Source organism: Rhineura floridana, chromosome 11 (genome assembly GCF_030035675.1).
Source record: "Rhineura floridana isolate rRhiFlo1 chromosome 11, rRhiFlo1.hap2, whole genome shotgun sequence".
NCBI lineage: Eukaryota > Metazoa > Chordata > Lepidosauria > Squamata > Rhineuridae > Rhineura > Rhineura floridana.
In genome coordinates, this window is record NC_084490.1 from 25,073,139 (window position 1) to 25,087,672 (window position 14,534).

Consider the following 14,534-nt stretch of genomic DNA (forward strand, 5'->3'; position numbering starts at 1 on the left):
ATATTAGGTGGAAGTGAACATTTCTTTTCAGTTATGACAAACATGTTTCCCATCTCAGTTCTACAGGGAATTCCCAACTTTGAATTATGAAAAGGAGAGTAATTAATGTTCCACTTGTCAGAACCTCTTGTGGACCTGCAGAGGCCACTAGCAAAAAGAATCAAACAGTCTTGAATGATGGCATAAATATTCCTTCCAGCAACCACAGCACGACTTGGGACTAGGAAGAGGTGAGATCCATCACCACTATGTTACATTTTAGACTCCAGATTTCAGACATATCAGCTGATTAAATGGTTGTGAGGCCGTTTTAGTGTCAGAGGCTCTAATAATAGTGTTGTAGATGGAAATTGGGGGATCTGGTGTAGTGGGAAAGCTTGTACCAAGCATGGTAGTGTTCCTGGTCTTGCTGCTATTACTTCCTCATGCAACATGCAAGCCTCACATTGTGAAATGCAATGTCTGTGACCCACACACTCCACTTCACCAGTATCATCAGAGAGGAGACCTCATCATTGGTGGTATTGCTTCTCACAGTATCATCATATCCAGTTCAATAGCCTTCACCAATGAACCCCCGCCAGCACTGCTTGAAGAGCTGAAGTATGACGTTAATCATTTCAGTTTTGTGTGTTGATTCCTTCTTTGGCCAATGCAGTTACAGTCCTAGAAGAGGGGTGACTACCGGTGACCCTGCAGATGTTGTTGAACTCCATCAGCCCCAGCCAGCATGACCAATGGTCAGGGATGATGAGAGCTGCTGTCCAAGAACACCTGGAGGGTTACAGAGGGCTACAAATTATCCACCCCTCCTCGAGGCTGAAGTATAGTTTGGATGGGTCCAAAGAGATGGGATATGGCATTCTTGGGATCAGGATCTTTGGGTGTTTGACAAAATGTTAATACTAGTGATTGTTCCCCTGATTTTGGATTGGGGGTCACAGCACTGGGGATTGTTTCCCCCTTTTCCCCACATTGCTTTCCTCTAGTCATCCCCCTTCCAACCAGGGCTGCCATTTTCCTCACCGGGGGAAACATTCAGGTATCATACAAGGACATGTAATATTGTTATAGGATTTGGGGGGAGTTGTTGGATGATATCTGTGGGACCCTTTTTAGTTTGTAATTGTGTGCCTGTAAGAAATACAACTTGCAAAGGAGGAGATCTGCACCACTGGTCAGATCAGTCTCCTTTGTTCGTCTAACAGAGTGGCCAGGTGAGCTAAAGGTGCTCATAAACTGTTGAATACATTTTAGGTCAGAGAGATCATATTGTAACTGGAACACTTTTCAGGAGAGAAGCCCCCCCCCCATCCTGGAGCTAAAGTATGGCTTGTGTTTTTAGTCTACTCTTAGGCCAGCTAGTCCTGAAGAATATGCCCCGAGATAAAGACTTGTGACAGGAATTTAATTTGGAGTTTGGGGCAGAAGATGAGGTTGACTGGCTTAAGGACTTTTCCCAAGGCAGAAAGTAGGAAGATGATGGCTACAGTATGCTGTGTGCTGAAGAGAAAACAAATGTGTTCTTGAAGATGTGTCCCAAAACCCTGCAGGCAGCAGCAGGGATCAGTTTGGACTGGGAACTCCATGAAGCCCCAAGATAAAGGGCCATGCGGGCAACTGCATGGTTTGGAGGTGTTGGTTATGGTTATTAGACTGTGTAGGAATTTTTCTTGATGGTTTTAGTATTGCCTTTTGAAATGCTTTTGTTTTGTGCTTTTTGCATGCTTGTGTGGATATGAACTATTTAGTGATTTTTTGGGGATTACATTGATAGGTTTTTGCATTGCTATACTATGCCTATTAGATTTTGTGTGTATACAACTGTTTGGGGGAGCAAAGGTAAGTGTGTGTGTTTGAGGGCTGCTGTGCTATAGTGGAACAAGGCAGGACAAAGGGGGCTGAGGCTGTAGTGCTGCTTAAACATGTTGGGAACTCACTATCTTGGGCACTGCCAAGTATGAGGACTGGGTAAGCCGTTTGGATTCAGAACTGTGACTGGGAGCTCCAAGAAAGAAGAGGAAGCCAAAAGAGAGAGGAATTAACTGAAAACTTGCTGTGAAGGAGTGGACTATTTTTGTACTTGTGTTGTGTGGAAATGTGACTGTGTTATGACTATGCTTTTGATGATGTATGTTTTTCAATGCCTTTATTAACCTGTATGTTATTTCTCTGCAGGGGATGCTGTTATTCTGTCGTTTGTTTGCAGGTTTGGGACAGGCATTTTCAGGGAATGGGGTAGTGTTATAGGATTGTGATGGTGGGTTTGGATGATATCTGAGACACCCTTTGTAGTTTACAGGTGTGTGCCTGTAAGAGATACAACTTGCAAAGGAGGACACCTGCCCCACTGATCAGGCTAGTCTCCTTGTTCATTTAAAAGAGTGGCCAGGTGAGCAAATGGATCTGTCAAGTGCCCATTAACAGGTGAATACATATTGGACCAGAGAGATCCTGTTCTTATTTTCAGGAGAGAGGCACTCCCCCCTATCCTGGAGCCAAGGAGGGGCTTGTGTTTTTAGTCTAGTCTGAGGAGAAGCTGGGGAGACAGATAGAGAGGTTGGCTTCATCTCTGGACCCCCAAAAGCTATGGGCAATGGGAAGCAAGATATGATGGACTGTTCATGATGAGAACCCATCCCCCTTAAGTATTTGTGTGTGTGTAAATAAAAAGCAAGAGAATTTAAGACCAGGGAACCAAACTGAGGCTCCATATAAACTCTGGTTCCTAACTTTTGCAATGTGGCTGTACCTTTTGAAGAGTGTAGAGGGTGTTTTCTGTTCTAAAGATGAGCATTTACATAGTTTATTATCTAATATTTGGATACAGTAGGCTACCTTGGAATAAGAATTTCCTCCAGTAATAAATAATCTAAATAGTGTGGATGATGTTGAACATATATTTAAATTTGACATATCTTTCTGATACAGAATGCAACTCTCATTCTAGTGTCGTGCCCAAGAATTACCAGCATATCCTGGCCTTGCAATTCGCAGTGAAGGAGATTAATGAAAACCCTCGGATATTACCCAATGTCACCTTGGGTTTCCACATCTATGACAGCTATTTCAATGCACAATGGACCTATCATGCCACAATGCTACTTATATTCACATTGGAGACATTTATCCCAAACTACCTGTGTGGCCTTGAGAAAAACCTCTTAGCCGTCATTGGGGGACTGGACTCCCAAACATCTCTTCAAGTGGCAACAGTTTTGGATATCTATAAGGTTCCACAGGTGGGAGATCTCTCTCTCTCTCTCTCTCTCTCTCTCTCCACCCCCTCCCTCCCTTCCTCCCTCCATCCCTCTTCCTTCCCCCCCCTCTCAATGCTGTACAGTTTTTGGCAAATGCTAAAGACACAACTCTTTACTCTGACCTTGGGCTTGTGAGATGTATGTTTTCATAACCCACTCTATTATTGTGATTGAAATGTGTCTTAATCCTTTTTGATACTGAATTTTAGATTTTATAACCCACCCTGTGACAGTGGAGTGCAGGCATATAAATGTAGATCATCATCATCATCATCATGCAGCCATCCTGTGAAAGAATAAAACAACCTAATTTTGCATTGCAATTCTCCAACCAAACAATGTTTACAAAATGCATATATTAGGGGAAAGCATGCAAGGAAATTAATGTATTAATATACATTAATATACATTAATAGAAATTTTTTGGAAAAATGTGAGCAATAGTCATCAACTGTATACACAAAATGTGTATATTAGGGGAAAATATTAAATGCTGAAGAAATTTCATGAGGATTTTTTTAAAAAATGCAGTAGAAATCTGGAGAACTGAATTTCAGCAGTCATGTTGTAAGCATTGCTGATATGATATATTGCAAGTGATCTAAGTACTGGAAAGTGATATGCAAAAGTTATTATTATTGTTATTATAGCTGCCTCTTTCTCCACATCTCTCTTTAGCTCATTTATGGCTCTGCACCAGTGATGCAAGATAAAACTCCAGGCCTTTCCTTTTACCAGATGACCCCCAAGGAAGACCTTCAGTTTGAGGGGATTCTCTCTTTCCTTCTGCATTTTAGGTGGACATGGATTGGGATCCTTACCACCAAAGATGAATACGGAGATAGATTTGTAGAAACTGTGGTTCCACTTTTCTCCCGGAGTGGTATCTGTTTTGCCTTCACAGAAAGAACTCAGAAATTTACTTATGTTAATGAAATTAATGCTTTATTTAAAAATGGTGCCAAAATACATGATAGAATCATTGATAGCAAAGCCAATGCAGTTGTGGCCTATGGGGAATCATACACTGTGCCATTTTTCAGATGGTTGCCTTATCTATCAGAAAGAGAACACATGGCAAGAAAGCCAAAAGGTAAAGTGTGGATTCTGACAGCTCAGATGGAGCTCACTTCATTTGTCTACCAAAGGACATGGGATACAGAAATACTCCATGGGGCTCTCTCCTTCAGCCTCCCTTCTAAAGATCTCCCAGGATTTCACCAATTTGTTGAGAGTAAAACCCCTTCCAACACAAAAGGAGATGGTTTCATTAGGGACTTCTGGCAACAGGCATTTGGCTGTGTATTCCCTGATGCTGTTTTGGGTGAAGTGGACGGGGATATCTGCACTGGAGATGAGAAACTGGAGAGGCTTCCTGGGCCTTTTTTTGAAATGAGCATGACTGGCCATAGCTACAGCATCTACAATGCTGTGTATGCTGTGGCCCATGCTTTACATGCCATGTTGTCTAGAGTCAATCAGAGAGCAACTGTGGAGAGAAGAGGACTGAAGTTCCCAAATCAGCAGCTGTGGCAGGTAATGGGCTCAATATTCTCACTCAAAGAGATGCAAGACACATTCTGGTTTCCTTTCTGTCTGTCCCTTTTGCCACTTTGTCACATGCAACTACAGCACTGCTCCTAAACGAGGAACTGAGAGATCAATCTATTTCTGGCCTATGGCACCTTTATATATGTTCACTTATAAGTTCATACGCTAGTTTTGTTATTTTACTTCTTAGCATGACATTATGGACATGTAATGGAAAAAGTTCGATTCAAAACAGTTCTACTAAAGGTTGCAAGTAAGGAAGGGAACTCATAGTTGACATCAAATCAAGACTTCCTTTTTGAACCACAAAGTAAACTCGCCGTTTAGGAACTGCTGACATGTTGGTGACAAAATCTGGACTTCTTATGGTTCATTAGGAATGATTGGTCAAGACAAATTAATGATTATTTCTGATCTAGATGAGTTTCAGAATATAAATAGAGAAAGTTCAGATAAACATTTAGAGGCTTTTGACAACTTGGTCCCTCACTTGGTCATTGGATCTTCTCTTCCTTTCAGAAGAGGTCAGAAAGATCCTTTAGGTAACAGAATCATGCAATTCTTGGGTAAGAGAAAAGATAAGGTTTTATAGATATGGATAAATCTGCCAATTTTGGTTTCTTGGTTATCTAATCTTAAATTAAGTTGTTCTAATTTGTGCAGCAATTTAGTTTTTTTTAAAGAAATCGTTATGAAATCAGTCCCATACCCAGTTGCCTAATACATACTTTTAAAACTAATTTTCTGTAATCTAATATATTTTTTTCACATATGTATGCATTTTTATGCATTCTTTCCCCTAATATAAACTTCAACCCAAAATTTAGGAAAGTGTGGATTTTGAAGGATAATTGTTTCTTGGTTTGTTCAAAAAGTACACATTAAGTAGTTTCTCATTAAAATGGAAACAAAATTGAGTTTCTCCACATCTCTATTCTTTAGACAGAATTCTAAGGGGAAGGGATGCAGGGGAAATTTAATTTTGTTTCCATTTTTATGAGAAAAGTTTGAAATACGTTCTTGCTTATAACTACAATGGTTGTCCTTTTTCAGTGAATGTTCTATTCACTGCTACCAAATATTATTCTGAAACATTGTTTGATTGCTTAAGTAAATTTCTTGCTTACTAACTTGTTATAATGACCTTCCTCGCAAGTAATTTGATGTATATTTAATGCCCATTCAATACCTGTCAGGAGGATCCACATGAAATCAAGGTGTACATTCTTTATGGTGAACACATTTTGCTTAACACAAGCAACTCAGGGTTTGTTTAGCTACTGGGGAATGACAATTTACATAAAGGATGCATATCATGATAATTCCATTCCCCTCACTGTTTCTTCAGTTTTTCTTCTTAACAGACAGACAACATTCTGTGACTGCTACTCAGTCCTCGTTGGGATACTTTTGGTATTTCCTACTCTCCTCAGAGTTTCTTTTTCTAAAATATTGTTTTGTAATTTTGCAAAACTTGGGATTCTCCCAAGTCTGTTTAAACCTTCCTCTTGCATCTGGATGGTATTGTTTTGCTTAAAGAAGGATCCACGTTTACTTCTGAACTTGATATTTAGAGGGTATGCTATATAAACCCACTGTGTATAGAAAAGGAAATGTACAGAGTATCCACTTTTCATAAATTGCCAAAATCTTTATGATTATGTGTGCATTCTAAATAGAGTTTTGAAACAGCTGCCAAAGTGACTGAAAAATATATATTTAAAACACATTTGCTTCCAGATAGAGAGAAAAAATATGGAAAGTTGTTTCCATCCAGAGGGGACAGTTAGAAAGCTCAATCTGAAAGGTGCAAAACATCATTGTCCCCAGCTGACTTGCAGCCTTTTCTAAATGCTTGCTGTTTCCTTTTGAATTGAGCTACATCATTTTCTGAGGGGTGTCTCATTTAACAACAATGCTGGGGAAGATGTCTCCTTTGACCAGAATGGGAAGATCATAGCGGGATTTGATGTCACCAACTGGATTGTTTTCCCAAACCAATCCTTTCACAGAGTGAAAGTTGGGAGGATGGATCCCCAGTCTCCTCCAGATCATGTCTTCACCATCAGTGAGAAGGCCATAACATGGCACAACTGGTTCAATCAGGTAGGGTATAACTGTTAGCCATTTCTGAAGGTTTTTTACTTGGACTGAGAACTCTAGAGTAAAATACACAATGAAGTGATCACTGTTCAGTATATATGTTGTGAATTATAACTAGAGTTTGTTTATACTAAATATACACAGATTCATAATTCATGCTCTAGCACATATAAATTCAAAATTCCACCCAATGAGCTACACTAGATAATGCCTGCAATGCTTAGGCTACCTATCTTTGTCTTTTCCCCAAATTGTATGGTCATGCCTACTTAAGGAAGGTAAGAAATTGTGTTTTACAAGATAATAAAAACTACACTGCATAACACACAGTTCAACCTGGTCATGTCCTTATTACAGACAATAAAATTACTAACAATTAAAACATTAACAGTGAATTGGTGTTTGCACATTGAAATCAATGGGAAAGCCATATACTGTAAATGAAGTGAAATTAAATTGAAGCAGCATCCGTTGCTACTTCACCAACACAAGCAAATCCGCCAAATCTTGAGGGTGGCAAACATAATATTCTCAGGATTATCATTTTATCTTTTTCATTTATGAATTAGACACAGCCTAACTCTGTATGTACTCAGAGTTGCCATCCTGGTTCTAGCAAGAAAGTGAAGGAGGGGGAGCCATTTTGCTGCTACGATTGCATCCCATGTCCAGAAGGGAAGATTTCAGAGCAGGAGGGTAAGAATTGTACAAATGTATAATTTGTTGCCTGTATTCAAGAAGAACATACACATAAAGATTATGCATTCACCAACGTTCCTTTTACAGTTTTTAAAACACGGTAGAAAGATTTCGATGGAGAAAGACCTAGTGAAAGAGGCAGTTTCGTGTGTGTGTGTGAGACAGTGTGTGCTTATTTAGTTGCAGTTGATATGTTTAATAAGACGTCTGCACACTTCATCTACAATACATTTATATTTGAAAACTTTGATATATATTTCTTCTTGTCCTTGAAATCTGTTTGGATACCTCTTCTATTTCTGCTCCTTGGCACTTTCACATATTTTTGCTCATTTTATAACTTGTGATTTTTTAAATTAAAAACTCCTTTCAAAAATGTGTTTAAATGTATATTTCCCCTCAAAATAAAAATCAGGTGTGTGTTTATTCTCACAAAACATACTGTTGCATGCACCTCAGTCTCTGAGCAGTGCAAGAATTCCAGAAGTTGCAGTGGTTATCCAGGGTTTGGTGTCCTTGGAATGAAGGTCAGTGGCGATTGTGCTGTCTTTGGGATATATGGTTTTATTTACACATATATACAACTCCAGCATAATATAAAGGGGTTCTCAGCATTAAGAGTCTCAGATCACTGTTTTCTGATCAGGCTTTCAGAAAGGCACCCCAGACCCATGGCATACAGAACAGGCAAACCTCTCTGTCTCCAGTTCCCAGCTTCTCCTCAGACAAACTCTAAATTAGACACAGAAACTGCTTCCTTGTTGTATGGGGGAATGTCTCTTGCAAGATTTCCTATGTCTTTTCTGGACCAGAGCTTGGAAAAGTTACTTTTTTGAACTACAACTCCCATTAGCCCCAGCCAGCATGGCCACTGGATTGGGCTGATGGGAGTTGTAGTTCAAAAAAGTAACTTTTCCAAGCTCTGCTCTGGACTACATTCTTACATATGCAGATTTGGTCCATCCAGCAAAGAAAGACACTGACCCGCATGGTTTACTTATGAATGGAACTAGTCTGACTAGTGGAGCAGGTTTCTTTGCTCCAACTCCATCTATACAGATTCTCAAACAGAAGCTGGAGAGGGGGCCTCCAAAGACATCATCCATCTCAATCCTATAACAATATTTAAATTCATGTTTTGATAATTTTAAGATTCAGAGAATTCTGTCACAGTGTTTGAAGAACTACAAAAACCAGTGAAGGGCTAAATTCCAATCCACACATTACTCTAAGTGAAGTAGATCGGATCATCGCAGATCGAAATTGGCAAAGACTGAATTTGATAATAGTTCCTTAAATGAATGACTCAGTGATTAACAAAGAGTGAGCTGCTAGATACATATGTATCCACTGATGAATTCCCTCTTAAGATGCTTTAGGGAGGGATTGCATAATATTGACTTGGAAATCCTGGTTGGTTTCTGACTGATGTGCTAGGAAATCAGGAAAGGGAACTTAACTTCTCCCTACTACATTTTTCCTCAGCCAGTTCTGTATATCTGATAGGCTGCCTTGGTGGTGCGAGGTTGGGGAGAGAGGCTCCATCATTTACCATCTGTCTTGTTTGAACTTGTGTTTGGATTTGTAACATAAAACATGCATCATATTTTGAGATTAAAACCTTTTTTCTTTTTTGGCAGACATGAATGACTGTTACAAATGTGAAGATGAAAAATATCCAAATAAAAACCAGAATTTATGTATTCGCAAGGACACAAGTTTCCTGTCTTATGAAGAACCTTTGGGCCTCAGTTTAGCCTCTTTTTCTCTTTCCTTCTCTTTGATCACAGCTCTGGTGCTGGGAACATTTACAAAGCACCACAATACTCCCATAGTCATTGCCAACAACAGGAACCTCACCTACACTCTCCTCATGTCCCTCATGCTCAATTTCCTTTGTGCTCTGCTATTCATTGGCCAGCCACAAAAACTGACGTGTCTCCTCCGACAAAGTGCTTTTGGCATCATCTTCTCAGTGGCTGTGTCTTGTGTGTTGGCAAAAACTGTCACAGTAGTTCTGGCTTTCATGGCCACCAAACCAGGATCCAGGATGAGAAAATGGGTGGGGAAAGGACTGCCCAACTCCATTGTTCTTTCCTGCTCCCTTATCCAAGTAGTCATCTGCACTGTGTGGCTGGCGACCTCTCCCCCCTATCCAGATGTTGACATGAAGTCAATGTCTGAAGAAATTATACTGCAATGTAATGAGGGTTCGGTGTCTCTGTTTTACTGTGTCTTGGGCTACATGGGCTTTCTGGCTGTTATTAGTTTCATGATGGCTTTCCTTGCTAGGAAATTGCCTGACAGTTTCAATGAAGCCAAATTTATCACCTTCAGCATGTTGGTCTTTTGCAGTGTTTGGCTTTCCTTTGTCCCAACCTACTTGAGCACGAAGGGGAAATACACGGTGGCTGTGGAGATTTTTTCTATCTTATCCTCCAGTGCTGGGTTACTGGGTTGCATCTTTTCCCCAAAATGTTACATTATTTTGCTGAGGCCTCACCTGAATGATAGGGATCGGCTAATCAAAAGGAAATACTAAAGAATTCAAATATTTGTGTCATTTGTGGTATTATTATATATGTCATTTACTACACTAGCGTGGCCCAGTTGAGCTGGAGTTCCACTAGATTAAACTTGCTCATCCAAGCTGATAACTTTTCATTTTCTCTCTAGTTCCAGACCCAGATCTTTAATTCCAGCATCTTTTTCTAGTTTCTCATTTAAACCAAATGATCCATTTCACCTAATTGGAAATAAAAACTGTTAAATGAAAGAAACAAGTTGACATTACCATTTAATTATCTGAAATACCAGTTTATCTCACGGAGCGCCTTCAATGCCACCAATTATGCCGCCCGACAAGCGGCATACAAATAAAGTGAAATTAAATTGAAGCAGCATCCGTTGCTACTTCACCAACACAAGCCAATTCCTCAGAACTTGAGGGTGGCAAACATAATATTCTCAGGATTATCATTTTATCTCTTTCATTTATGAATTAGACACAGCCTAACTCTATGTGTACTCAGAGTTGCCATCCTGGTTCTAACAAGAAAGTGAAAGAGGGGGAGCCATTTTGCTGCTATGATTGTATTCTATGCGCAGAGGGGAAGATTTCAGACCAGGAGGGTAAGAACAGAGCTTGGAAAAGTTACTTTTTTGAACTACAACTCCCATCAGCCCCAGCCAGCATGACCACTGGATTGGGCTGATAGGAGCTGTAGTTCAAAAAAGTAACTTTTACAAGCTCTGGACCGTAAGAAATATATTGTACCAACACATAATTTGTTGCCTGTAATCAAGAACAACATACACATAAATATCATGCATTCATCAAGGTTCCTTTCACAGTTTTTAAAACAAAGTAGAAAGATTTGGCTGGAGACAGACCCAGTGAAAAAGGCAGGTTCATGCGTGTCTGAGAGGGACAGTGTTTATATTTAGTTGCAGCTGATATGTTCAATAAGAAGCCTGCACTCATCATCTACAACACATTTATATTTGAATACTTTGATGTACTTCAGTTCTGCTTGTCCTTGAATGGTTGTGGCCCAGCTTATCTGAAGGAGCGCCTCCAGCGTCGACAAGGATGCTGCTCAACAAGATCAACCTCAGAGGACCTTCTCTGGATCCCACCGGTTAAAACAGCTAAGCTGGTGAGGACCAGAGAGGGGGCCTTTTCAGTAATGGCTCCCACCCTATGGAACTCTCTCCCAAATGACTTACGCCATGCCCCATCTATGATCAATTTCTGTCGGACTCTGAAGACCTGGCTTTTTGGGCAGGCTTTTAGGACAGATTAAGTTTTTACCGTTTTTTACTGTTTTTAAAATTTTAACTATCATGTTTCTGTTTTATTGTGTACGTCGCTCAGAGTGGCTGGACAACCAGCCAGATGAGCGACTAACAAATTTAATAATAAAATAAATAAATAAATATTTGGATACCCTGTCTATTTCTGCTGCTTGCCACTTTCACATATTTTTGCTCCTAATTTATATCTTTTCATATTTAAAATAAAAACATCCTTTCAAAATATTATTTAAATCTGCATTTTCTCTCAATTTGTTTAAATGTATATTTTCACTCAAAATAATATTCAAATGTGTTTTCATTGTTACAAAACAACTTGTTTCATGCACCCCAGTCTATGAGCAGTGTGAGACTTCCAGAGGTTCCAGTGGTTACCCAGGGTTTGGTTTCCTTGGAATGAAGGTCAGCAGAGATTGTGCTGCCTTTTGCATATATGGTTTTATTTACACATACTGAGCATACGATAAAGTGGTTCTCAGCATCAACAGTCCCTCTGATCCTGGTTTCTGATCAGGCTTCCAGAGAGGCACTCCAGGACCATGGCACACAGAGCAGGCAAACCCCTCTGTCTCCAGTTCCCAGCTTCTCCTCAGACTAATTCTAAATTACACACAGAAACTGCTTCCTTGTTGTATGGGTAATTCACTCTCCTGCAAGATTTCCTATGTCAACAGGACTTGTCTGGACCACATTCTTACATATGCAGATTTGGTCCATCCAGCAAACATAAGACACTGGCCAGCATGGTTTACTTATGAATGGAACTAGGTTGACTAGCAGAGCAGGTTTCTTTGCTCCAACTCCACCTGTACAGATTCCCAAACAGAGGCTGCAAAGGGGCAGCTGAAAGTCATCATCCCTCTCAATCCTCTAACAATATTTAAATGCATATTTTGATAATTTTTAAATTCAGAGAATTATGTCATAATGTTTGAAAAACTACAAAAACCAGTGAAGGGCGAAATTTGAATCCACACATTAGTCTAAGGGAAGTAGATTGGATCATTTCAGATAGAAATTGGCAAAGACTGAATTTCATAATAGTTCCTTAAATTAATGATTCACTGAATAACAAAGAGTGGGCTGCTAGATACATGTGTATCTGCTAATGAATTCCCTCCTAAAATGCTTTAGGGAGGGTTTACAGAATATAAACTGGGAAATACTGCTTGGTTTCTGACTGTTGTGCTAGAAAATAATGAAAGGTATGTTACCTTCTCCCTACCATATTTTTCCTTAGCCAGTTCTGTATATTGGATAGGCTGGCTGTGAGAGGCGGGTGTGGGGAGAGAGGCTCTATTATTTACCATCTGTCTTGTTTGAACTTATGTTTGGATTTGTAGCATAAAGCATATATCATATTTTTGAGATTAAGGCAGTTTTCTTTTTTCTTTTTTGGCAGACATGAATGACTGTCACAAATGTGAAGATGAAAAATATCCAAATAAAAATCAGAATTTATGTATTCCCAAGGACACAAGTTTCCTGTCTTACGACGACCCTTTGGGTCTCATTTTAGCCTCTTTTTCTCTTTCCTTCTCTTTGATCACAGCTCTGGTGCTGGGAACATTTATGAAGCACCAGAACACACCCATAGTCATAGCCAGCAATAGAATCCTCACTTACACTCTCCCCATCTCCCTCATGCTCAGTTTCCTTTGTGCTTTGCTATTCATTGGCCATCCACAAAAACTGATGTGTCTCCTCAGACAAACTGCATTTGGCATCATCTTCTCAGTGGCTGTTTCATGTGTGTTGGCAAAAACTGTCACGGTAGTTCTGGCTTTCATGGCCACCAAACCAGGATCCAGGATGAAGAAGTGGGTGAGGAAAGGACTGGCTAACTCCATTGTTCTTTCCTGCTCCCTTATCCAAGTTGTAATCTGCACCATGTGGCTAGCAACCTCTTCTCCCTATCCAGATGTTGACATGATGTCAGTGCCTGAAGAAATTATACTGCAATGTAATGAGGGGTCTGTGTCTCTGTTTTACTGTGTCTTGGGCTACATAGGTTTTCTGTCAATTAATAGTTTCACGATGGCTTTCCTCGCTAGGAAATTGCCTTACAGTTTCAATGAAGCCAAATTTATCACCTTCAGCATGTTGGTCTTTTGCAGTGTTTGGCTTTCCTTTGTCCCAACCTACTTGAGCACGAAGGGAAAATATATGGTGGCTGTGGAGATTTTTTCTATCTTAGCCTCCAGTGCGGGGTTATTGGGTTGCATCTTTTCCCCAAAATGTTACATTATTTTGCTGAGGCCTGAGCTGAATGATAGGGATCAGCTAATCAGGAGGAAATACTAAAGAATTCAAATATCCATGTAATTTGCTGTATTATTATGTATTTCATTAATGAATCCCTTCTTACAAGGCATCTCAAAGTGATTTGAAATACAATTAAAATATTAATAAATCATACATAACATCTTTTTTTAAAACCCTATTATATATTTTAATCCTCATTTTTTGTTTCTTTTGCATCTATGTGTGCTGTGTGTTTTGTTCCTGTGGGGTATAATGCTCACTATCTGGAGCCCAGACAAGTTAGATTATTATACAGCCACAAGAGTGGCTGTATACTATAGTCAGCATGGATTTTTTGCATTCTGCCATGTTAAATTGAAAATAAACCCCATGCCATTCTGATGCTTCCCATAAACTCATTTCAAAACAAAACCTTACAAAACTTGTAGTCCTGAACTCAGAAACACTTGCTTAACAACCCGCTAAATTTTCATGGCGGTACATACAACTGTCACAGAGAATCGAGAGTTCAACATTTAAAAAGGAGACAAAAACCAGACCCCTTTTGGACTTTTTTTCTGTCAGGTTTCTCATAATCTGTTGGAATTAATTAAAAATCAGCCATGTTCACAGAGTACCTGTAATCCTATTACTTACCTTGCCCCATAGTCTGATCTTCATCTTCTGCGGTTTAAAAGTTTAAAAAATGTCTGGCTGATTTTTAATTAATGTAAGAAATTTAGCATTAAACTCAATGATATGACCAGGCATGCTCAGTAAGAACCAACTGTTCTAAAAGCCAGTTTCACAGATGCTGGACTTGCCTAATCAAGGGGCCACACAAACACCAAACTTTGATTC

At 39.6% G+C, this 14,534-nt stretch overlaps 2 protein-coding genes across 2 annotated transcripts; both read left to right on the forward strand.

The window, feature by feature from the left end:
- The first annotated feature begins 388 nt into the window (after positions 1 to 388).
- LOC133367562 (vomeronasal type-2 receptor 26-like) lies at positions 389 to 10,155 on the forward strand. The gene is made up of 6 exons (XM_061591656.1): positions 389 to 603; positions 2,951 to 3,242; positions 3,939 to 4,796; positions 6,690 to 6,917; positions 7,484 to 7,610; positions 9,254 to 10,155. The coding sequence occupies exons 1-6, from the start codon at positions 389 to 391 to the stop codon at positions 10,153 to 10,155; spliced, it is 2,622 nt and encodes an 873-aa protein (XP_061447640.1).
- Positions 10,156 to 12,833: 2,678 nt separating this feature from the next.
- On the forward strand, positions 12,834 to 13,733 carry LOC133367563 (vomeronasal type-2 receptor 26-like). The gene has a single exon (XM_061591657.1). It carries the CDS (start codon positions 12,834 to 12,836, stop codon positions 13,731 to 13,733), a length of 900 nt encoding a protein of 299 aa, XP_061447641.1.
- The last annotated feature ends 801 nt before the right edge of the window (positions 13,734 to 14,534 follow it).

What these genes read in the sequence shown, in the direction of transcription:
- LOC133367563 (XM_061591657.1), top strand. Translation starts at nt 12,834, where the DNA reads ATGAATGACTGTCACAAATGTGAAGATGAAAAATATCCAAATAAAAAT.
- LOC133367562 (XM_061591656.1), top strand. Translation starts at nt 389, where the DNA reads ATGGTAGTGTTCCTGGTCTTGCTGCTATTACTTCCTCATGCAACATGC. An exon ending in ATATCTATAAGGTTCCACAG is followed by an intron (nt 3,243 to 3,938) that starts GTGGGAGATCTC and finishes ATCTCTCTTTAG; the next exon opens with CTCATTTATGGCTCTGCACC. An exon ending in GGCACAACTGGTTCAATCAG is followed by an intron (nt 6,918 to 7,483) that starts GTAGGGTATAAC and finishes TTTATGAATTAG; the next exon opens with ACACAGCCTAACTCTGTATG.